This window comes from Schistocerca gregaria, chromosome 3 (genome assembly GCF_023897955.1).
Source record: "Schistocerca gregaria isolate iqSchGreg1 chromosome 3, iqSchGreg1.2, whole genome shotgun sequence".
Lineage (NCBI taxonomy): Eukaryota > Metazoa > Arthropoda > Insecta > Orthoptera > Acrididae > Schistocerca > Schistocerca gregaria.
Window position 1 is genome coordinate 260,727,068 of NC_064922.1, and position 26,674 is coordinate 260,753,741.

The 26,674-nt window shown below is 38.8% G+C and overlaps 1 protein-coding gene across 7 annotated transcripts in view; it reads right to left on the minus strand.

Annotated features, from left to right (window-relative positions):
• LOC126356151 (dynactin subunit 1) overlaps nt 1–26,674 on the minus strand; it is a 152,393-nt gene that overhangs the window by 100,623 nt on the left and 25,096 nt on the right. For 3 of the 7 annotated variants that reach the window (XM_050006890.1, XM_050006895.1, XM_050006893.1), the window contains exons 4-7: nt 18,304–18,330; nt 18,142–18,198; nt 16,518–16,541; nt 6,024–6,156 (exon numbers count right to left, since the gene is read on the minus strand). In XM_050006890.1, coding sequence (XP_049862847.1) covers nt 6,024–6,156; nt 16,518–16,541; nt 18,142–18,198; nt 18,304–18,330 — 241 coding nt within the window. The remainder of the gene's footprint in view (nt 1–6,023; nt 6,157–16,517; nt 16,542–18,141; nt 18,199–18,303; nt 18,331–26,674) is intronic. The other 4 variants (XM_050006894.1, XM_050006896.1, XM_050006891.1 and 1 more) reach the window with 3 other exon arrangements.

Consider the following 26,674-nt stretch of genomic DNA (forward strand, 5'->3'; position numbering starts at 1 on the left):
AGCATGCATGAGAGAGAATCTCTTTGTCTAGTAACAACTCGCAGCTAGCTGCGTGGAGAAAGAATGAATGTTGTTGGCTACTAACAGTTATCTAAAGGGGATGTGCTGAATGGCTAAAAACTGGGCTGCCTCCCTACAGGACGTGAACTATAACACACTGAACACGGGATACACCATAGCAATGATGTTACAAAAGGCAGCCCAAAAGTCAGTGAGTAGAACTGCACAACAAAAATTTTACTGTTGCTTTAATTTTGTACAGTGTAAAATTCATTACGTGACAAATGTATCACCACCACCACCCAAAAAGATACTACGACTGACTGAAACAGCGATATCAAAAATAATTCCCAGTGTAGTACATTCTGAATCGTGTATATCTTGAAAACAGCGAGTGCAAGTGCAAACGTAATATTAAATCTATTACAGCCTATCTGCAGACAGTCTCAATTATAAAACTTAGCTTATGTTCATACACAGACCTTTCAAAGTTGTAGGAGTGGACTACCTATTCAATAGACTGTATATCTATCCCATCATCAATAATGCTGGAATTAATTCAGAAGCTTTTAAATTAATTTTTAAAAACACACACACACACACACACACACACACACACACACACACACACACACACACACACACACACAGAGAGAGAGAGAGAGAGAGAGAGAGAGAGAGAGAGAGAGAGAGAGAGAGAGAGAGACAGCACAACAGGCATGTTGTTGTGGAAATGGTATCAGCTTGCCTTAATGACCCGCTTAACAGAGCAGCCAACACACCAGGAACAAGAAATGGTTTTTTTTTACGCCTGGCGTGTAGGCTGCCCCCACACAGCAACGTGTGCTGGAGTAGCAACAGCCTCCTTTTTGAACTGTTTTGGAGGGGCTTCAAATACAGATGGGTATGTCTCAGTTTAGGTTGACATGGAGACAAAAGGAGATGGAAAGAGAGAGGGAGGGACAGATGCTGATGGGCAGGGGTGGGAATGAAGGGTGCCAGGGAGGGAGGTGGGAGAGCACGAGTTGGACAGAGATATAGAGAAAAGAAGAGATGGAGGAGGCGTTTGTGCAATGAGTCCAATGGACATGTGGACAAAGCTGCAGGGAAAAAGCTAGTTACTAAACAAACACTCATAATCTACATTTCTGACTTTGAAGTTAAAGAAAGTTTCTTTCTAGTTGCCTACTATCCTGCGTCTCTTGTGTCGATGATCACTCAATTTGGAAAAGACGTAGGACTGTCACATCATGAACAATTTCTTTACTTCTTATAAAATTAGTCTATTTTTTTTTTTTTTACCTAGGACAAAGCTTTCAAATCCTTTAAGTGAGGAAACAAAATGAAAATATGGGTTACGAATAATAGCTGAATCACATTCATTTTACTTACAACGTTGTAGTGTTTGCTTCTAATGTATGTAATTATACTGATTAATGACTTGATGTATTAAGTTTGAAAGAATGACAGGAAAATAATCACCAAAAAATTAAAATAATTTCCAATCAACACAAAAAGAGCATACATACTACAAAGTATTATGTTGTCAAGTCTTTCTACTGTTGCGCTACGGCTCGGTTATTGGCAGTATGAATACATTGTCTAGTTTATGTTCATTGTCGTTTCGTTTGTTTTTCTTCTATTTGGATGGTTACCATCAAAAGTGACAAAATGGCTACTCCACAGCAGAAATCATTTTGTGCTCTGGCGTTTACAAAATATTATTCTGTGATTACAATGCAAAGAGGTTTTAAGTTGAGGTACCAAACTAATCCTGCACATGGGTGAACATTTGCAGATGGTATTGACAGTTTGTAAACACAGGCTGTGTATGTAAAGGAGAGTCCTTGCCACACACTTGTTTCTGATGAAAAACGCACAAATTTAAACCACTTTTTGGAGAAGTCAAACTTAATCAACTTGTTGTGCCACTTAGGAGTTACAACTGCCTACAACAACAACTTGGTAGATGCGTTTTGAGACAGTTTGGTTATGAAGCTGTGTAAGTTACATCTGTTGCAGGCTCTGCTTCATGATGACAAATGCAAATGTGTGGAATTTTCTGATGAGTTTTGAATACTATTGACAATGACAATACTTTCACACAACACATTGTGTTTAATGATGAAGTGACTTTTCACTTCAGTGGGCAAGCAAATAAACATAATGTTTGAATGATGCATACAGAACCCACCTCCACACACTGAACTTGTACAAGACTCACCCACTCAATGGATTTTGTGTGAAATCCCAATCATATGTTTGCAGCCCATTCTTCTTTGGTGGAAACACAGAAATGGTCTGCAGTATACTGTTACATTACAAAACTGGTTGTTTCTGAGGCTGAGTGTGGACAACATTTTTCAAGACAGGGCACCCCCTTACTTATAAAGTGCGTGAATATCTGAGAAACTCTACCAAGCCATTGGATTGGTCGTCAGCCGGCCAGTCTTAGCACTTCTAAGCTGACCTTCATGGCCACCGGATTTGGTGCCCTGTGACTTCTTTCTATGGGGTTTCATTAATAACAATGTCTATGTACCATCACTACCACAGAAACCTAGAAGAGTTGAAAGACCGCATCCCTAAAGTCAGTGATGCTGGACTTACACAAGTATGAGAGGGATTCAAGTATTGATGTAATATTGTTTGTGTCATTGCTGGAGGACATATTGAACATACATAATCTAAACTCGACAGGTACGTAAATGTGTGACCCAAGTTTCAAAGCTGAGTCTTAGAGTTTGATAAACAAATGCATTTGAATTGCATATATTCTTTTTGAAACACCCTGTATTTAGAGCAGTTGAAGATGGGAAGGCGAACTTGAAAAGAAATGGAAGAGTAACAATGAACTGAGGAATGTCTGGAAAATATTTTTTTTCTTCAGATCAGAGATAGCAATGAGTCTTGAACACTAAGTCTATGATGAATGTGTATTATCAGTTCTAATTTATGGCAATGAGGCATGAGCTTCTAATTCAAAAACCATTAAAAGTTAAGGGTGACCTTCTAATACAAAAACCATTAAAAATTAAGGGTAGCTAAACAAGCAATGGAGAGATGCATATTGAGAATTAGGTAGATAAACATAAGACAAATAAATTGCCCAGGGAACAGACTAAAGTGCAAAGCATAATTATGATTAATGAAAATGAAATTTTATCAGGTAGGGGATGTAGCCAGATGGTAGACAGACCAAGGCAGTTCTCTGGCAGATTCCAAGAGATAAGAAGAGATTCAGATGGTGACCAACTGGAAGGTGAATTGTGGCAACTGTCAACTGCAAGGTGGGTAGACAGTCTAGAAAACATTCGGATGCTACTTGGATGCATATACCCAAAGACTGTTATGCATGGGAAAGTAGAGAATGTTTCAAATCTATCACTGGATGGTTGGTGAACATACAAGCTACAAATGGTACTATTTACCAAATAGATATATGGTAATCCTACAGACACATTAAGAAAGAAACCCTTAGAAGCTTTTATAATCACCGGTACCTCCACCTGCTGCTAAAGTAGAAAAATGAGGTAAATATATGAAGGGAACAAAAAGGAATGCGAAAATGTACAGATCATTTGAGACTATCAATTTTGGGAAGTAAAATAGCTAAAATAAGCCGCATTAATAACAGTAAGTATGTGATGTAGGGTCACTTTACACCAGATAGAAGAGGCACTGAGCAATGCACAGGTATGCAGACAGCAAAAAAAGATTTTTAGCTTTCAAGCATAATATTTCTTCTGCATTAGGAAAGATTGCAGATTTACAGTTATACTTTTCTTTGACTGCTAACTGGTTCTTCCTGTCATGTCTCCTTGAGGATTATTTCTACCAATATATTTACAAATATTCTGTACAATCATTTTGGTACATAGTAGTTTTAATTTCTTACATTTGACACTTACACTCAAGGTGGTGATTCCACGCAGCCAAGATGCTTTTTATTAACCACTATGTTCCAAATTTATTTTAGATTTGTTCAAATTACTGGACGCGGCAGTCAGTGCTCCCCAAACAACATTCTAAATGTTTTCCAATTCTTCCATATTCTTTCTATATGTTATTCAGATAATGTGCAAGACAACCAAATGTAAGTAAGAATGCAACATACATGTGTCAAAAAATAAATAAATAAATATTTTGCTAGTGGATCTTTGACATCCATAACAACATATTGCTACTATATGGACTGCAGTGTTTTGGGAGACCACAAGCATGTGAAGTTATGTGATGTTAGTATGAGACTTTTTACAGAGCCTGCAAAAGGTCTGTGTGGGCAGTTTACCAAGCCTGCAACAGTCCATGTGGGAAGAAGACTTGAGTATGATGATTGAGAGTAGGGAAAAACAGTAGTAGGGGCACAGTCAACCACGGGGTAAGCCTTAGCTTCTGGATGGGATCTATAGCAGCACCATTGTTCTTATCCCAGGTCGAATCACGTAGGAAGAGGGCACGCCACTGCATTAGTTACTGAGGTTACTGAGAATGACACACAGAGGATGTTATATAGGTGATGCTAGGTAGTCTTTGTTCATGGCGCACATGGAGCTGCATCTTTATTGTGGGGAGCGGTGCAGGTGTCAATACACTTTTGGCTGGTTTGATGTGACCAACAGTGATAACTTCTATCAAACCTACCTCTTCATCTTGGAGTAGAACCTACACCCAATATCCTTAATTATTTAATGTATGTATTATAATTTCTATTTCCCCCTACAGTTTTTGCCTTCATGGTAATTATAACCTGATGTATTAATACATATCCTGTCATCCTATCCATTCTTCTAGCTTGTGTTTTCTCTGTGTTCCATTCCTCCCCTATTCTATGGAGATCATCATATGAGTCCACCAAATTTACTTCATCCTTCTGTAGGATCACATCTCAAACACTTCAATCCTTTTCTTGGTTTATCCCTGCGTGAGTCAATTCCATACAATGTCAGACTCCAAGACACACAAACTTTCTAAAATTAAGGCCTGCATTTGATAGTTGTAAGACTTCTTTTGGTGAAAAATTATCTAAGCTTGTCTGCTTCATAATGCTGCCTCTGTTCATCCACATTGCATGATTTAGGTTTCAAGATAGCAGCATTGCTTCAACTACTACATGATCCCTAGTTCTGATGCAATTTTTTGTGACCAATCTCATCTCTGCTATTCCTCATTACTTTTTTGGCTTTCATTCATTTTCAGTGTATATTCTGTGTAGACAGTTCATACCATTTAAAAAGTCCTGCGATTCTTGGTCAGTGCCACAGAAGAGAGCAACATCATCAGTGAAATCAGTGGATCTTATCATTGCTATTCCTTCACCATAAATTTGAAACCCTCTCGTAAAGCTTTCTTTTATTTACATAACTGCTTCTTCAATAAATATGTTGACCAGTAGATGAGTAAGACTGCATGCATGCTAAAGGCCTTTTAAATCTTAACACTTTTATTATAAACTTACTTTATTGTAGTTCCTCTTGATTCTTGGGTTATATGTAATGGATAATGGTCAGAAACAGCTTGCCTGGTGGACGACAACTTTTAACAAGAGAACACTCATTTGGAAAGCCCAGTTCACTCCCCAAAGTGAAATCTGATTGAAGATGAGAAAAAAAGGGGGAGGGGGAGGAAGGGACCAGGTGGGGGGTGGGAGGAAGAGGGAGAGAGGGAGAGAAGGGAAGGAGAGTGAGAGAAGGGAAGGAGAGTGAGAGAAGGGAAGGAGAGTGAGAGAAGGGAAGGAGAGTGAGAGAAGGGAAGGGGAGTGAGAGAAGGGAAGGGGAGTGAGAGAAGGGAAGGGGAGTGAGAGAAGGGAAGGGGAGTGAGAGAAGGGAAGGGGAGTGAGAGAAGGGAAGGGGAGTGAGAGAAGGGAAGGGGAGTGAGAGAAGGGAAGGGAAGGGGAGGAGAGAGAGAGAGAGAGAGAGAGAGAGAGAGAGAGAGAGAGAGAGAGAGAGACCAATCGATTGTCCATGGAAGGAAAGCCATCTGCACAACTATAAGAAAGTTTAGATTTTGTTCATAATACTGACCTCAATAAATGATGCCCTCTTTGAAGTAGGTTCTGATGCAGATGGCGTCCCTGTGTCCTTGCCAGAGCTCGATGGAGAGTCTTCTTTAGCAAATTCACTCTGACTGCGAGAACTCGCCAAGGACAGGCGAGAACTGTGAAAAATATAAATGACTGTCAGTAGGTATGTGCATTCTTAATGGAAAATGTAACTTAATTCCGATAAAACATTACATGGCATGTATTATTTTGGCTAATGATTGCAAAAGGTTAAAATAGAGCTCTACTGTCTCCATTAGAAAGATAAGTTGGAAGTGATATCTAGAGGCTGTAGGCTAATAGCTAAAGAAAAAGAGCATCTATAAATATTGAATAAATTTTCAACTGCCAAGATTGCTAAAATCATTTATTCATATGGATTACCACTTTGGCAATTCTCTGTTGCCATCTTTGGATCTGTGTTTACATCATTACAAAATCTTCTCCTTCAATAGATCGAAAGATGACAACAGAGAAATGCAGAAACTGGTAATCTATACGAACAAATGATTTTAGCTATATTGCCAGTTGAAAATTTATTTCGTGTTCATAGTACTACACTTCACCTCCATGCTGACAGCATCAGAAGTGTGTAAGCACCTAAAAGATCACCATCAAAAGATTCAATTTTCTTCCAAATGGTGTTATACTTTGAAGATAAGTGGGAATGATACCAATTTCCAGCTGAGTGCAAGTAAGTTACTGACAGTCTTTATTTCACCTGCCACACATCCTGACAATAACCAGCAGCATAAATTTTGAACTGAATAAAACCTGACACATCTGATTGGAAGGCTGACTGATAAATGCGACATCTTTTCAAAGATTATACTGTGTGTGTGTGTGTGTGTGTGTGTGTGTGTGTGTGTGTGTGTGTGTGTGTGTGTGTGCACCCGCACAAAGTAAAGTAATAGTACTTAACACCACAAATGGCAGAAATTTCAGTAGTGATGTAATGACACTGTGATCAAGATAGTATACATCAACACCTGAAAATTTGTGTTACAGGCAACACACCAATGCCAGAAAAGTATCAAAATGGGTGCTGCTTCTTTGTAGATGCAAATGTCTATAGAACATGAACAGTTGGTGGACAGGACAAGAAATTGCGAGGATCAAGTCAGTTGTTATGAACACATTCATTTGAGATATTTACAGAATTCTTTAATCTTTACATCACTCCATAATTAAAAGATCAGCAGTGTACAATCATAATTCTTGCATTTATTTAATAATTAGTCTGAGACGGGAAGGATGCTTCCCTCATTTTACAGTAGATCGTTTCTTCACACATTTCACACCAAAATGCCAGACAAAAAGCTCAGTGAGATTTAGATAAAGTGATCTATACCAAGGTGGCAAACAGTTTCAGACCAGTCTAACAACATAGTACAGCATCCAACAGCTGGTAAGCACTGCCACCAAGCAAGAATAGCTAGTTTTTGTCTTCTGTAGGGCTCAACAAGCAGTAAGTTAAGTTATAACAAGACATGCTAGAAAAGAAAAAGACTCAAACTTCTCATCACTGATATTAATAACTTCTAAACTGGTGACTGCTGTCCACATCAGTGCATTTTATTGCACACTATTCTTCTTGGTTCCTTAATATTGCTAGACCATATTCAGCACTCCAAGTGCCTTCTGTCAACAACAGCTCAGCCATATATAATTTTGATATTACAAAAAGATAACTGGACTCAGTACTCTACTTGCGGCGTTAGTTCAAGAACAGCCTCAAAGCTCTTTAGCTTCAGAGATTTATCTCCCATAGAACAGTAAGTGTCTGCCTATACTCTTCTTAGAATTTTTTTTCCTTTGTCAATGAACATATCAACGAGTCCTTACCGAGCAAGGTGATGCGGTGGTTAGCGCACTGGACGTGCATTCGGGACGACAACAGTTCAAAACCCACGTCCGGCCATCCTGATTTATGTTTTCTGCAATTTCCCTAAATCACTTCAGGCAAATGCTGGGACGGTTCCTTTGAAAGGGCACTGTCAATATCCTTCTCCAATCTGATGGGACTGGCAATATGGGTGCTCTAGACCAGCACCAAGATTGACAATACCCAGAAGGAAAATTAAGTTACCATACATCTTATTCATTCTTTTTATTTCTCCAGTCCTACGCCCTTTGAAAGGATTTTAAAACATTCTGACAGCTAGAGATACAGTTTGCTTTTTTGTGTTAAATTGTCATCAATGCTACTCCAACAAAGCATTTACGTTATAACTTACTTTCAAGACTGTACGCAGTTGAAATTGAAAACTGTATACTATGCCATTTTTGGCACTTATACATTCTATTTATATTCCAAAGCCATCTTCATCACAGTCTCAGCCTTTATATGTTTACAAAGAGGCAGTTTTAGGCTTGCCTGTAAGCTTTTCCATGGCATGCCATGTCAGCACCAATAGCAGAGTAATAATTGCTGACTGTCTATTCAGGCTGGTCATGCGCAATTAAAAAAGTAATTTATAGTGTAAATGTTACAGATGAGCATCACTTATACTTTGTATACTTTAACACAACACAACTAATTTTAATGAAGGAAACTGCATAGCAGTTACCGGCAAACATGATTTTCCCAGCAGCATTCTTAGAGACTTTCATATTTCATTTAGAAAGATAATCCTAAGTAAATGCAGATACAATTTTCACAGAAATGTAATAACAGTAAATATTTTTAAACAAATCCACAAACCCATAGGACATCACAATTTTATCATCATATATGTATAGAGTGTGTGTGTGTGTGTGTGGTGTGTGTGCGTGTGCGTGTGCGTGTGCGTGAGAGAGAGAGAGAGAGAGAGAGAGAGAGAGGGAGGGAGAGGGAGGGAGAGGGAGGGAGGGAGAGAGAGGGAGGGGTGGGGGCAGGGGAAGGGGGGGGGGCAAGAAAGAAGTGGAAAATGAATATAACAGGAAATAAAGGACTACGACAGGAAATAAAAAAAAGACAAGTGCCACAATGCCACTAAGGAAATACAAATAATAATAATAATAATAATAATAATAATAAATCAAGAAGAATGAAGAATATCCATTTGTGCATGTAGGGGGAGGAGGCCTGGTGGTAAAGACACATGCTTCAACATGAATACAACCCTACTGTTCTATTTTCCCCACTTTCACCAACCTTCTGTTAGTCAAGTTCCATCTTCATCTATTTGATTAAGAAACAGTTCATGATAAGTTGTCCCATGCACAGTCTCACCACTATCTGCTCGAGTTTCATTGCTGACACAGTTTACTACATCAAAGAGAAAGCACAACATGTGAAACGAGTAATACAATATACCAGATGACATGCTATTATTCTTCTGCTTTCCGTACTGCTATGGTAAGCAGATGGTCGGGATGAATTAGCACATGAAAAGTCTCCTCTCTGGTAGCCTTGTTGAGAATCTTATGTGCTTAATACCACCTACCAGGTATATCTTCAACAGCAGTACTGTTGAACTAAAATTTTGGAAATTACTCAGCAGCACACACATATCTGAAATGTCCATTTACCATCAATATACTGTAATCTCTTCAGTTGTCAACTACTTTTGTGCTTTTGTTCTCTTCCACCATTATTTTTGCATTCCAAAGTCAGATGTGCCTCTCATTCCACACTCCCAAATTCTTCTTCTGAATGCTTCCTTTTTATTCATTTACCTCCTGTTTTCTCTTCTGTGTTGTACTTTACCTGCATTATTTGTTCCAAATCTATTACTCTTGAAATGAACCTTTTGTCTCCAAACTTCAGTTTTCTTACCTCATCATCTGCTAGCATTTCTGTGTTTATTTGCCTCTCCTTTAGAACTATTTCATTCTACCTCCCGCACAGCACTTGTGCCGCAGTTCCACAAATTCACACTAATCTCTCTGGTTGATTGTCTTTCCACTGATACCATAACAGCTGGATTGTGTTGTGATTACATTTGTTAGTGATTTTTCAAAATGTTTAAGACAATCTCTGAGCACACATACTGTGAAAAGCATTTTGCAATACAGTTTTTCAATGCAAAGAATGTTATTAAGCCAACTGAAATTCATCACCAACTTTTGGAGATTTATGGTGAAAATATAATGATGGATGGACTGGTAAGAAAACGGGCAGGACAATTCAATGTTCGATGAACCAATGGAGTGGGCAGCCTTCTGTTGTCAGTGATGGTTTGGCTGAGAAAGTGAATGAGAAAATTCATGAAAACAGTTGGTCCACAATATGAATATTTTGTACTGAGTTTCCATAAATTTCAAAAACTGTTTTGCATAAGGTTTCACAAGTAGCTTAAATTTTCACAAACTGGGTTCCCGATGGATTCCAAACATGCAACAGGGAAAGGAAAACAGGGAGGGTAGCAAGGATGGAGGCATGGTTGTCAGAGGGAAGCCAAAGATATTCTACTCATATCTTTGGCTTCCCTCTGACAACCAGGCCTCCATCCTTGCTACCCTCCCTGTTTTCCTTTCCCCGTCGCTTCATAACCTGGGTTGTGAGTAACTAAATCCACTTTCCCTTCTTCCCTTTCTTTCCCCTCTCTCCTCCCTGATGAAGGAACATTTATTCCGAAAGCTAGGAACATAAATTTTCGGGTTTCTTTTTTGTGTATCTATCGGCTGTACTGAGCTGAGGTAAGTACTGGCCAGCCCCGCTATCTCTTTGTTAGTATTTGTTTCACATCTTTATATGAGATTTTCCATTAATTATTTAAATACAGTAATGAGTTAGATGAATTCCTGAACAGACCTGTGACCAGTGATTATCCTCCACCTCCACAAAAAAATTCAAAACCATGTCGTCAGTACAAAAAAAAAAAAAAAAATCATGTGCACAGTGTAACGGTGAGAAAAGTTTGGTGCAATTCAAAACAGAAAGGTGTGGAATGTTCATACTAGGTATTGTGTTGCTTCTTGACAACTCAAATCATCAACGTACTGGTAATTCAATAATTTAGTTCGGAGTAGTTCCATCACCTACCATACAGCACCAATCTCGCACCTTTTAACTAACACTTGCTCTTTAAATTTAAGCACTATTCTGGAAGGAGGCACTTTAACTGTGACAATGATGCAAAAAACAGGGTTCATCAGTGGCTGTCTTCACTGGCCACATCTTTCTATGAAGAGGGCATAGGAAAGTTGGTTTCCCCGCTACGACAAACATCTGTACGATGGTAGAGCTACATAGAAAAATAGTTTAAAAAATGCTCTTCCTTGTGAAAATAAATTTTGGTTTGAAAAAATGTTTTTATGAGTTTTTCCCAACATGATATATATTTTCCAGACATGTCCCATAACCTATCTATGTAACCAAATGTCTAAAGAGTGTGTGCTGCCACCTTGTGTAACATCTATGTGACTGACATGCACGTTTTTTAAAAAAGATTATGAAGGAAAAATACACAGAATTCTGGAAATACTCTATATCCTTTGTAGAATACAATGGACAGTTTGTACACCTGAACTGTTAATTTTTCCATCACCTAAAAAGAAGTATTTTGTGAATTAAAGTGAAAAGCAATTTTCCAGTAACAATAGCAATGGGACAGTACCTCACTGCTTCTAGTTAGATTTGGGGAAATAATCAGTATATACAAAAGTAAGTACACTTACAGGACATTAATTTTTCTGTCAAAATGCACTTCTACAAAATCAGGGAAATCATTCAAAATGTCAGACTGGTACCACATTACATGCAAGTAGGTATACTGACCTATCACAAATACCTCACTTCCTCAAACAACATTACTACTCCATACATCATTAGGATAATTAAAATGCCAAAGAATTGCACTGTAACAGTTTCTTGCATTTTTCTCACCTTGAGACTATAAATGTAATCAGAAGATGACACTTTACACATTCTTGTGTAAAATTAATTAATATAGGAAAGGATTAGATCTAAATTGGAATGAGACCATAGTAAATAATATGGCTCTATCCCCTAAATGCAACTTTAAAAATCACTTTAACAAATGATGTTCATGATACCAGTGATATTTATGACGGGTATAATGAAACATGCCACATTCCTTATGGGCATACATCAAAGCTAAAATAAGAAAACAGAATTATGTCAGTATTATAATTTACTGTTTAGTTAGAGATTCAATCATGAAAACAGAACATAGTGTTTCCAGTAACAAACAGAAAGTATTATTCATAACTTGAAAGGCAGTTGAATCATGCATAACAAGATTTTAAGTTAAGTGTACAATTACATATTATCCAACTGCAAAGTTAAAAGTACAACATACATACAGTTTCTGTAGATGTGCAAAACAAAGAAAATTTTATATAACATTAGGAGGAAATCTCATTAATAAAGAGAGGAAAACCAGAAAAAAGGAAGAAGGACTAAATGCTGCTGCAATGTCTTCACAACCATTCTCCCCCCACCCCAAAAAAAAACAACCAAATAAATAAATAAATCACGCACGCATTCTGTTGTGTGGCCAAAGTGAAACTGACTCAAAGTGTTTTTGGTATTTTTGCAACAATGTAATCTAAACAGGTAAGAGCTCAATAGATATGAGGAAAAATTAGAAATTGTAACAGACAATTTTTTTACAGTGCAAGCCAAACACATGCCTATGTATAAAACAATCTATAAAGTCCTGCAATGAATGATATGCAAAATAAAGGAAAGGCAACCATTCCCACATGTAGGAACACTAGCTTTCGAGCTGATGCTCATTCTATAGCAGAAGTACACACACACACACACACACACACACACACACACACACACACACACACAGACACAGACACACACACACAGAGACACAGACACCCAAATGCACACACCTGCAGCCATGGTTTTACTGACTGTTGATTAGCTATTATTGAGAGCAGTTGCCTGGATAGATGGTCATCTCTAAGTTTATGAGGTGCTGAGAGAAGAAAGGAGTCAACAACAGGTGTAACACACAGAAAATGCTATTGCTACCATCTCTCAGGTAGAGCTGCTAGATGTATCTCTTGGTTTGCTTAATCATGCACTTTAACACCCCCACACTTCAGTGAAACAGAGGGAGACAGATTGGTAATAATATTATTCATGGGGCACACAGTTCCATTTCGGCTGCTGCAACTCCATAGTGTGGGAAAAAGCTGTTAGCCCTCTACATTAAATACATGAATACAACAGTAACCTTGCTTCTGAGACATGGACTTTGAATTGTATGTTACTGTTCAGGACAGTTCTGGCTTTGTTTATTGGTAATGGTTTGAGCTCACATTACTTGTAGCTGTAACACTTGCCCTCTGAGTCTTTGGCCATGGCCTTAATGTTGATCTTTGTTTCCACAAACTACATGGCTGCTAGCAATAACTGGACTAGGTTTTGTCAGCTAAGGCATGAAATGCACACTGTTACTTTGACATCAGAAACAGCCATGTCCAGCAAATGCTTTTAAACGTCAGTTCATCTATTAATTAACAACAGAAATTTGTGTGTGTCACCTTATAAAAATTTTCTGGGCTAGTTTTATTTAGGTCACTAGCTGGTGCACGTATGCCTATGCTCTGCTGCATCTGCAATTGCACCCTCACATTCAGACGCTTAATGTTGTTGGAAGCTTTTAACTGTATTAAACATTCAGCCAAAAGTGGCATACTCAAAATTATAGGTTCTATGAACCAGAGTGTCTGCCCTAAGGGACGACCGACAAAAGTGTGAAAGAAGAGGAGAGTGTAAATAATAGATGCCTGCAAAGAAAAAGAGATGATGAAGGACAATTTCAGTTTTTTTATCAATGTTATCAAGATAGGCAAAGAAGTCATACAGAGGCAGCTGGATTTAATGCACCAAAATAATGCAGTGCATGAGCTTTCAGTTCCAAGTAGTCAGTCATACTCTCACCATTAAATGTAGTCACCTCCTACTAACAGACATCAAAAATTAAACATTTAACAGTAATTATGAGTAAAACAATATCAGCACGAAACACAAAATGAAAGCTAAAATAATAATAGAAAGGAGTACAAATGTCAGAAGCTCTTTCTTCAGGTGCATCGACACAACGTGTTGATCTGTTCAGCTTTGCATACAAGTTTGGCACTTTCAACAGCACAGATAAGGCATTCAATTCACACATTGCTCTGGGCACAGAATGAAAGACGTGTATTGAAGAGAATAGTCTCCAGTCCTTAGCTGGACTCTCTTACAGTAAGCATGAACTGCCTGTTTACAAAGTGTGTATTATTTAGAAGTTTTTTGACAAATGCTTTTGACCATGGCATTTATCAACAATTACTAACACATGTTGAAATTAATACAGCATTAAACACTTATTCTGCGAGATTATTTCAGAAAATTATATTAAAGATATGAGAAGGATAAATGAACAGCTCACAAACAAATATAAGTCGAGAGAGAGGGGGGGGGGGGGGGGAAAGGCGGAGGGGGGGCTAACATATTGTGATTTCTGAAATCAATTATTTACACGAAAAAGTGTATAAGTGATAAAGTGATAAATTTATTGATCATTTGTATAAACGAAGTCAGAATATTTATGATTTCAGTACAATTCTCAATAGCATATAAGTTATTATCTGAAATTATTTTATTATTTTTCACATCTAAAAATACCAATATAAAATGTTTTCATTACAAAAGAAATGTAATAAAATACAATGGTACTTTATTGTCACTTAGAACACACCTGTCACAAGTGTAACAAGAATCACTGAAATCTTTTTTTTTCCAAACCTAAAATTATTGGGTTAAACTCTGACATAACTACTACGTTTCAAGGCAATAAGTGTCAGCCTTCCTCCACACAAATTTTATTCAGCATGGCATTACCTAGCCTAGATATGCATTATCAGTTGTACAAGCAGAAGACCAAAATATTGCAGCAACGTTTGATAGCAAAGTGATTAAAGCAACTCTGGGACACTTTCGAGCATGTGTGTTAATCCCACGACTTCAACCAATTCCGTCACATACACTGATGTTTCTGTGCATCTGAACTAATCTATGGGAAATGAGGCATCATGTGGATGGTCCTTTGTGACTACTCTCATCTCATCTCACACACAAAACACAAAATGATCTCTCTCTTTTATTCTGACTTGTGCCTACTTGCAGCTCTTAGCACTTCAGTGGGTAATAATTATCTTAATGACTTCTTTCTCTTACATCATGCCATCAAATTCTCTAATTCTGAATCTTATCAGTATATGCCACAGCCAATCAGTTCCTCTGCTGGATATGACTTCTTCACACAAGGTTCTCCAGTGACCTATTTTTCCATTTTGAATCTATGCATGGCTTTGACATCAATTACAAATACGTAAATTAAAAATTACAAGCTTATAGATTCTGACAACATATTCAGAAAGGTAATAGGTAACAAAAAACATTAGAATACAATTTTACAAATCAAAAGTGATACATGGAAATGACTTATGCATTTCAAAAATTGACAAGCAAACACAATAGTCAATTATCTGAAATGAGAGTAATTAGAACAATGAGAGTATGGAAAGGGTCAAAGACTCGGGAAGAGTAATTTAGAGGAGAGTGAACATTCATAGGCCCAGAAATAATTTCAAAACATCATCTGAAACTTGAGAAGGCAGAATTTAGTTATGAGTAGCAAAAGATCACTGTCGAAAATGAAAAGGTATAAACCAGAAAACTGAAGTGTCCCAGCAAAACTAGGTTGGGTGCCACAAGGCAACAGATATTTGCCTATATGCTGAAGTAGTATAACAGATCCCGTCATAAGCCCTAATACATATTCACTATCTGCATTCAAAAATAAAGCTTCAATTTTCAAAAACACAAATATCAACAGAATTCATGGTCAGGTGAATCACATGTGGAATATCAAGTATTAACAGTGGTTTCTTCCTTTTTTCTGAATAATGGTGAGAGAGAAGAATGCATATAGGAAACATTATGCAATTGGTTCCTCTATTCTTTGTCAGTTCATTTCAGAGATCGGCTAACTAGGTGCATATCCCATAGACAAGTAAGACATTACTAGTCTCCTCTTTCAACTTTACATATAAATGAAACTAGTCTTCTATTCACTGTAGTACTAAAAATGCAGTATTAAGATAATGCAGGGAAGGACACTGTTTACATCAACGAGAAAAAATCTACACAGTTAAAGAACTACAGATTTGATAAACCAGGGCTGCTAGATAACAATTAAGAGAAATATGCAAGCTGAAGCATTATGTATAGCTAGGTCATACTCAAACTCCCCTAATGACCTGAAGAGGCAATTTACGAACAGCAAAGCTGGTTATAGCATTTTCTGGGAATTTGGCTTGGTTGGCATGTAGCAAAACTCCGTACAAAGAAAATAATTATTATTGCTATGTGTAAGCGTATATCCTTTGCTTGAAGAATAAAGTATGAAATGCTTCTCTCTCAGTGTGTATAATGAGTGCAATGGTTTTCTAGATTTTACTCTAACAACAAATTGCAACCCTGGTTTAACACATTTCTACAATGATGTCTTCCTACCTGGGTTTCCGACCAGGCACATTTCTGCCGAAGTTTACCACAGAAAATAAACAACATGAGTCAAAATAGAGAAACTGCACAACAACAATTAGTAATACACAATTTTTACAGAACATCTGAATAACTATTAGCAAGCAATACTCTACATATACTTTATCTTTTAAAATATGCACAAATCTGTTTACAATTCAGATCAAAATCAAGTCTTAAATAGAAACCAATGATGTTGCAGATATGTTATTTCTAAGTGGCCTCAACTTCTAGGCAGTAACTGGTCATCAGCATGCCGCCGCTGAACCTACCATTCCAAAATTTGATCCAAATTCATAAACAAGCTCTTTTGAAACAACATACTACAAGTATGACCATTTACTTTATTTCTCTCACCATTTTCCTCTGGTGAATCCCTCCCAGGTTAGTGAAATAACATATATACAAGTGCTTTTTTTTTTTACTGCTCTTCTATAAATTGTTGGTAACCTGTTTTTGCGTCATTATATTCAGGAAAATACATGAAAATTACCTGCCATGATTATCACTTGCTCTACAGAGCACATACTTTGTTATGTTTGCACCAAGCGTAGTGATACAGGGGTTACGAGGCTGAACACACATTTCTGAACATGGGGTGGAAATAACCATCCTGTTATCCTAATTTAAGTTTTCTACAGTTTCTCTAACCTAATTATGTAAATGCTAAGATGATTCCTTTGATAAAAGCACAGTCTATTACTTTCCCCATCCTTGTCCAACTGAGTTACTTATCTATTGCTGAAGAGATTGTTTATGAGATGTTCAAATCTTTCAGTATTTTTTACATTTTCACAGTCCTTTTGATGTGCATTTTGTGTGTGAGTGATTTAATTTTTCTGATTTTCAATGTATGTACATTCAAACAAACATACATATCTGAGTGAGCAGTGAAATTCTAAAACAATTAATTTGATATAACAAAGACATTTCTGATCTTTTCCATGAATAATAGAAATAAGTCATTTATAAAAGCTTTTAAATGAGTATCATGATGTGATTATATACCAATAATTATCATTTACTATTGATACCTCCACTGACTGATTCATATTATAAATTTATTAATTTACGCACATACTGATTACCAGTGAGATGGCATTTTGTGAGGAAACAAAATCTGAAAAGAATCATTTCATTTTGTGAAGACCTTATTTTTAATCATCTCTGAGAACTCACTGAAAACGTACCACATTAAAAATTTATCACTAGTAAGCATACTCAAATGTCTTAACTGAAACTAATAAGCTTATTAACTGACCATTATTATGAAAATTAGTTTTGAACTGCATATGAAATGTGCTTCAACTCAAAAAGAAGATACAAACTACTTATAAAAGACAACTCTTATAATAGTTATTTTATGAGAAATAACTCACTAAGTTATAAATTTACCTACATTAAGAAGCCAAGCAAACTAAGAAAAGAAGTCTGTTTTAACTGGTATTACATTTCACACAAAAGAGATAATAAGTTAATCAACACTAAAAAGTTGCAGTCAATTTTTTCCTCACACATGCATTAATGTTTTTTACATGATTATCACACAAACTAACATCTTCTGTGCTTTCAATTAAATGATGGAATAATTTACCTCGACTTATCAGAACGAGTTCGAGGAGCCTGAGCAGGAGAAGATTTTCGCCGAACACTTCAGAGAAAGCAGCAGAAACAGAGACAAACCATTACAGATGCATGGAGAAATCACAAATTGATAAAAAAAAAGATTACAAAGTCAACAATTTGGAGTACTTACGCAGTAGGTTCTGTTTTCCTTTTGACACTGTTCCAAGCAAGCCAAACAAAAAGAATTTAGAGTTGCTTAGTAACAGTATAGAATATTTCAGTAATCTCTACATCAAAAAGATAAAACTTCTCAATTTAAAAATGGTTCTTGCAACAAAAGAGTATTATGGAATAGTGTGATTATTATCGTAAGAAAGTTTTTTTCTAGGACTATGTTGTTTGCCTTGCCAATTGCACATTAAGTCAGTACATAACATAATTAAAAAGAACGTTGGATGGCCTGTACACATGTAACTACAGGAACTGAGTAGATGAAAAATTTTATGAATTTCATATGAAATTTGTGTCACAGTATGAAAATAATTTCAATGAGCTAATTAGAAATTTGATTAAAAAGGAATGGACAAACCCATGGATCACTCAAGGAAAAATATTTGCACATGGAAAAGGGAACGTCATTTAACACTTCGGAGACTGAGCTATTTGCAGTTCAAGCCACATCACTGTGTTCAAAAGAACATGCTGAAGTATTGCTCGGGCCACAATTTTCTCAACATGAGACACCTGTTGCTTGAAAACTGGAAAACTGGACTCATTTCACATGAGAATAATGTAGAGGTCTCGTTACCTGTCCCTTGACAGGTGCTGCCTTCTTCTGGCAATTTCTATAATTATTTCGAAACATTAGTGAATGGAACAGCTGCTGTCATGAATGGTTGAGCCAATATATGATCACATTGACACAATTTCGTGCATACAACTGCAAGGTTTTGCAGTAGTCACATGTCAGTAACACTTTAAAAAATGGCATATATGGCTGGTGTTCTTAAACCAATATTACTCTTTGGGCAGTCTTCAAATTGTTAAGAGCTATCCCAAATTAAAGTGTTAAAAACTGCTCTAGTACATTTAAAAAAAAGCTACACGTCAGTCCAGAAATTCACACACTAAATCAGAAGAAATAAATCAGATTGTAAATTATCTAACACCATGAATGATGATAAATAATTCTTTTGAAACTTTCTGGCAGTGTGTGTCTGACAAACCTGAACTCAGGACCTTCGTCTTTCGCAAGCAAGGTCTACCAACTGAGCTACCCAAGCTCAACTCACTATCTGTCCTCACAGCTTTCTTTCTGCCAGTACCTAATTTCCTACCTCATTATGGAAATATTTTTTTTTTTCTTGTTGTGTGTATACAGTACAGTAGGGAGAATACATGATTAATCTTGAAGGATACACAGGATTCAAAATTTAGTTCACACTGCTGCCACCTCTGGCTGCACCAATGGCTCTAATCTGGCTTGTCATTTAGTCAATCTGGTTGTGAGCTGAGATAATATATAGGTGCTTCAATTCTATCTCAGAGTTGATCAACCTTAGTGCCTAGCAAGTGGCAGGCTACCAGTCTCTCAGCAACCCATCAGCAGACATTTTCAACAGACGACTGATCTGGAGAACATGCTGGCCAGGGTTACAGACCCTCTATACTATGGTAAGCCAGGACAGCACGAGCAACATGTGATCTTGTGTTATCTTGTTAAAATGTAATGTCATAGAGGCTTCAAAGATTAGAAACAACCACTGGTCTTAATTCATCAGAAATACAGGGTGGCACAGGCAGTATCCCTCTGAAGGTTTATTTTTAAAAAAGATCATAGAACAAAACTATGCAAGGAGTGTTCAATATGTAATGCAACACATTTTGTTTCTGAAAGTGGGTTAGTTTTATTGAGGATTGCAATACATCACATTATTCCCCACTCTTTTGGATACAAAGCCCTATTTTTCAACGTAATATCTGTTCAATGCAATGGCCTCATGCCACCTTACCGGAAGGGCTTGTGTGCCTGCACAGTACCACTCTACTGGTCAACATCTGAGCCAACATCTTGCTGCATCAATAACATCCCAATCATCCAATCATCCATTGGAACAAGCAGACAGGAGACTGAAGGTGCAAGTTCTGGGCTGTAGGGTGAATCAGGAAGAACACTCAAATAAAGTTGTGTGTGCTCCTCTGTGGTGCACAGACTTGTGCGAGGTCTTGCAATGTCATGGTGAAGGAAGTTAGTTTGCGTTTTTGTAGCGACAAACATGTTGAAGTAGTTTCTTCAATTTCCTGAGGATACTACGATATACTTCAAATTTGAAGATGCACAATGAGAGAGGACATCACACAGAATAACCCACTCAGAGTCCCAGAAGACTACTGCTATGAATTTACCAACTGAGAGGTTGGTTTTAAACTTTTCCTTCAGAGGGGAGCACTGCAAGGATGGCCATTTTGTTTTGGGTTTGAAATAATGAATTCATGTTTCACTGCTTGTGATTACGTTCGACAGAAAATTGTCATGATCAGACTCTTAACATGCAAGCAATTCACACAAACTGTCCTTCGTTGCTCTCTCTGATATTCTGTTAGGCAACGGGCACATATCTTCAGCTATCCCAACCAGTGGATGGCACCACTAACAGTTGTCCAGGTGAACAACGAGATGCTTTAGTGTGGTTTAACAGATGTCCAGTTGAGCAATGAGATGTTTTAGTGTGGTCTGTTGATCACCTCAAATGAGAGTGTCAACACATTCCAACACCGCAAGAATCACAGCCATACACGGTCAGCCAGCACACAGGAGATCGACAGGTAGGAGCGATCTTGTTGCTATGACGCAGATGCCTTGTCAAAAGCTTTTTTTCGCTGCCAGGTCTCCCTAGACGTTCTGCAAGTGCATATGAATATCTTTGATGTTATGGTTTCCCACCAAAAGAAACTGAATGACAACCTTGCTTCGAGTGCACCTCCATTACAGATGCCATTTTGAAGGCCACATATAGTACCGCCATCGACTGGAACTTCATGAAACTACAGGGGCACAAACAGGAATATTCCACAAAGTTAATTTCAAGAGGTTTTAAACAACAGTTCTAGCAAGTCTTGTTCCTCACTGTTAATGCACTGCTGCAGCCATTCTGCCTAAGTTTGTGAAGCATCTGCTGCAGAATGCAGTCTACTTCAAGGTTTGTAGAGTCCTTGGTCGACTTTTATACACCTCACTCTGAAGGTATCCCCATGAGAAGTAGTCACACAGAGTTAAATCCAGTGAGTGTCCAGGACATGGAATGTCACCAAACCAGGAGATCAAGCACTGGGGGAAGATTTCCCTCAAAACAGTAACTGAATTATTAGCACTGCACTGCTAAAACCATGCTAGTGCCAAATTGATTTGCTGATGCTGTGGTCCAAAACAAATGTTGAATCATGTCGCCATATGCTCAGAATGAATGGTAAAGCCCTGGCAATTTTCAAAAAATTAATGCCTACATTAGCGATAGCACACCAAACTGTCACTATCACTGTGCATAGGTTTCTTGTGAATTGCTCCATTGTTCTCACCTGCACAATAACGCATATTCTAAATACACATCTATAGCTATACTCTGGAAACCACTGTGAGGTGCATGGCAGAGGGTACATATCATTATATCAGTTATCAGGGTTTCTGCCCATCCCATTCATGTAGTAATCTCACTTTTCCTACATGTTGAGATTCCTATCTGGAGTTTCCATTGTTTGATTTTGCCGAACAGCTTTTCTTCCATCCTACAACCCTATGACTTTTCCTTTGTTACTCTTCTCTATCACATTACTCTTCTCAGTGTCTGTTCTCTCTCTTCTTTCCTGTGTTTTTTCACCACCCTCCAAAACCGCACCTACTTCTGAGCCACACTGTATCAATGATCGACTGCATACAACACAGGCTTTGTGTCCAGGCGAGTTGTTGATGCAGCATCTGATGCGCAGATTCTTGCCTCAGATAGTTGTAATAACTTGGATCCTCGACATAACCCAACCCCCTTTCCTCTCTTCCCTTACCACAACACACACACACACACACACACACACACACACACACACACACACACACACACACACACACACAAGCCCAATTCATTCCTTTATTACACGTTTCCGTACATTTTTAATGTATTTGTGCGCATTTTTATGTGGTTTCACTCATTTTTGTGTATCTTGAGTTTTTTTATGCACCTTTTCTCTTACTCAGCTCCTCTCTCCCCCATGACGACCTATTTTGCCTTTTTACATGTCATTCCAATTTCCTTACACCATTCATGCCACAAGGGACCCCTGCTCCATCTTTCTGCACCAATTCAGAGAAGTATCCATTTCCCTGGCTAAAGCCCAGTCCCACATCCTATTTCTTGAATGCTGTCTAAACTATAGAATCCTCCCAAATGCCCCAACCATAAGAATTCCTTTCTCTGGAGCCTACCTCTCCTTTTACCTCCTTCAACTTTTCAGATTCCACCAGTCCTTGACTCTTGTAAACCTGGTACTGCAAAAACACATCTCCGTAACACAGGAATTCCAGAACCACCTCTGCTCCCTCTGCATTATACTGCTACTGTAAAGTACCTGCTTCATACATAATGTTTCTGAAACTGGATCCTTTGTCCTCCAGCATCTGGAGGCACATTCCAGACACCACCTCTGTAAGTTATGCAACCTGCTGACATCCAACTGCCACCTAAAGGCACCACTTTCCCATCCCTATCCTATCACAGTGTTCCTCCTTGTCCATCCCTCTCAGCACCTAATCCCCGTCTAACTGAACTTTTCAACTTGACACACCTCCCAAAACTCCCTACCAACACGCTACCAAATTCAGACCCAAAACATTCCTGTAACAAAGTTGTTGTTAACCTTCCAACCATATCCCTCAGCTCCACAGAAGTTTCAGTACTACCCAAAGGTCTCACCTTTGGCCCTACACCCAAATATAACCATGCTGGAATTGTCAAAGACTTATTGTCCTCCTCCCAACCCCTGCAATGGAAACACTTCTTTGCTGCCAATCACTTTGCCTAATTCCAGCAATGAACCTTGCCTCTCCCACTTCATACCACTACCCAACCACCCACTCGTCACCTTCCAGGAATTCCTTCTTCCAACTTAGCCTTATCATCCTTCCCCAGGTCCCATCCTTAGAACACCAACCTTTCAACAGAAGAAGATTAGCCGTACACAACCTCAACAATAATCCACACCTAGTCATCCTACCAGCAGACCAAGGTTCCATCACTTATGAAGTGCAGTGACTACATGGTGGAAAGCTTCCACCAATTATTTGACCCCTCCAACTATAAACTCTGTCAGAGTGATCCCATCATAGAAGTCCTACACAACCTACAATCCCTGCTTAAAGCCGTAGGCCCTTCCCAGAACCTATCTCCTAAATCCATTTTCCTCTTCACCACTATGATATCCTGCAATCACACCTGCTACATGCTCCCCGAAATCCACAAACCCAACAATCCCGGACACCTCCTTGGGGCTGGTTATCGTGCCCCCACTAAAAGAATTTTGGCCCTCATTGACCAACACCTCCAACCAATTGCTTGTAATTTAGCCTTACTACATCAAAGATACCAACCACTTCCTTCACCAACTATCCACCATCCTCAGCCCTTTACCTCCTGGATCCCTACTTGTCACTGTTGATGCCCCCTCCCTATACACCAACATCCTTCATGCCCATGGTCTTATTGCTATTAAACACTACCTTTCCCAATGTCCTTCAGACTCCAAACCACTTCCACATTCCTTATAAACCTTACTAATTTTATCCTAACACACAACTACTTCTCCTTTGAAGGGAAGGTATACAAACAAGTCTGTGGCACAGTCGTGGGTACCCACATAGCACCCTCTTAAGAGCCATCTAGAGGAGACCTACCTTGTCTCTCAAAATGCCAACCCCTAGCCTGGTTCTGGTTCATTAATGATATCTTCATGACCTGGACTCTTGGCCAAGACACCCTATCTTCATTCCTGCACCCCTCTTCCCACCTGCTTCACCTAGTCCTCTCAACCCAGTGTGCCAGCTTCCTAGATATTGACCCCCTTCTCTCTGATGGCTCGATCCACATCTCTGTCCACATTAAACCCACCAACCATCAAAAGTACCTGCATTTTGACAGCTGTCGTCCCTTCCACACCAAAAAGTCTCTCCTATACAACCTGGCCACCTGGAGGTGGTGTATCTGCAGTGGCAAGAACTCCCTTGCCCGGTATGCTGAGGTTCTCACCAAGATCTTCACAGGCAGGCATCATCCCCCACACAAACCGATCTCCAGTGCCATTTCCCCTCACACCCGCTATCCTCCCAACACCCCTACAAACCCGCCACAAAGGACTGCCTCCTTTATCAGCCAATACCAACCCAAACTGGGGTAACTGAACCATATCATTCACCTGGCTTTGATTACCTATCTTCATGTCCTGAAATGAAAGACATCCTGCTCAAGATCCTTCCCATTCCTTCTAAAGTGGCATTCCATCACCCAAACAACCTCCACAACATCCTAGTTCACCTCTATGCCACTACCAAACCCAACCCCTTGCCATAATGATCATATTGCTGCGGAAGACTCAGGTGCAAGACCTGCCAAATCCACCCACCAGCACTTCCTATTCCAGTCCTATCACAAATTTATCCTACCCTATCAGGAGCATGGCCACCTGCAAAAGCAGCTGTGTCATTTACCAACTCTGCTACAATCACTGCACAACTATTTATGCTGGTATGACTGCCATCCAGCTGTCCACCAGGATGAATGGCCACCACCAAACTGTGGCCAAGAGCATAGTAGACGACCCTGTGGAGCAACATGCAGCTGAACATAACATGTTTGATTTCAATGGGGATCCTCCCTTCCAACACCAGCTTCTCTGAACTGCACAGGTGGGAGGTACCCTTACAATACATTCTCTACTCCCATTATCCTGTCCTCAACCTATCAACTCCTCCCCATTCTCATGCTCTGTTTTCCCCACCTCCATGACCCATAACCTCCTGACTGTAGCTGTTGGTATTCTAGTCCATGCACACTCGCCAGACAGTGCTCCTCCACCAGTACACTGTTATCCCTTCTCCACCCCCTCCAATTGCTGCTTCCATCGAACGTAATAGCTGCCTTCTGGCCCAAGCTGCCAAAGGTGGCAGTCATGTGTACACAAGGTGTGCTTACTTGTGTGCATGATTGGTGTGTGTTACTCTTTTTCCCATTAAGGCTGAGGCAGATGGCTTATGCATAAGTGTCTTAATTGTGTGTGTCAGCAACTTAGCATGATATGTTTACGGCAAGTAGTTATTTATCTTTTCCTATGTTGCTGATATTCCTACCTGGAGTTTCCACTGCTTGACACTACATTTTTTCATTTTGCGAAGTGCACAATTTTACATCTCTGAACAATTAAAGAAAGTTACTAACTTTGCACCACTTTGTAATATTATCAAGATCTCACTTAATATTTATGCTGCTTCTTTCAGTCAGTACTTCATTATAGATAAAGATATCTGCAAAAAGTCTGAGGTTACTATTAATATTGCCCTTAAGGTCATTAATATACAACATGAACAGCAAGGGTTCCAACACACTTCCCTAGGCCACACCTGGTTACTTCTACATCTGATAATGACTCTCCATCCAAGATACCATACTGCATCCTTCCTACCAAAAATTCCTCAATCAAGTCACAAATTTCACTTGATACTCCATATGATCGTACTTGGGACAATAAGCATAGATGTAGTACAAAGTCAAATGCTTTCTGGAAATTGAGAAAAACTCCATCTACTTTACTGCATTGACCCAAAGCTTTCAGTATGTCATGTGGGAAAAGTACGAGTTGGGTTTCACATGATACGCTTTTTAACACATCCAGAAAAGTGGAAGTGAGAACAAAACAAATACATCTTTAGTCAAGTTATGAACCAACATTTCACATGCCTGTGGCAGATACTGCCAGTCCCAGTGGACAGTTCTTAAACAGTGACCATCTCGTATAGATGGAAGTGAAGGTCTTCCTAGAGAATTCAACACACGATACAGTTGGGAAGTGCTAGGGCAGAAATGCTTGTGAGCAGAATGCTTAGGAGACTGCATACTAGGGACCAATGACCTCAGCAGTTTGGTCCCATAAGGGGGGGGGGGGGGGGGGGGGGAAATTGCAAACGTGACATCCTTAACTGCTCTATGTTTCCTGTAGTTTGACCAGTCCTCAGTGTTCCAACTCTCTTGCACAACAGCACCACAAACACAGAAGTTCCCCACCCATAAAAAAATCTATTTCAGTTAGGATGGTGATAGTGATCATGAGTTCACAGAGACTGAACTACTGGATCATCAGTCCCTCCTTATCATACGAGAAACACACAAAAATAGGGGGCATTGGATTCCCTAATCTGTATCAGTAAGTGAAATAATTTAAAATGGTCTGACTGGTAAAAGAAAATAGAGATAACCCAAAAGCATCTTACACACCAGGGTCTAAAGGCACAACAAGGTGAGAGGGGA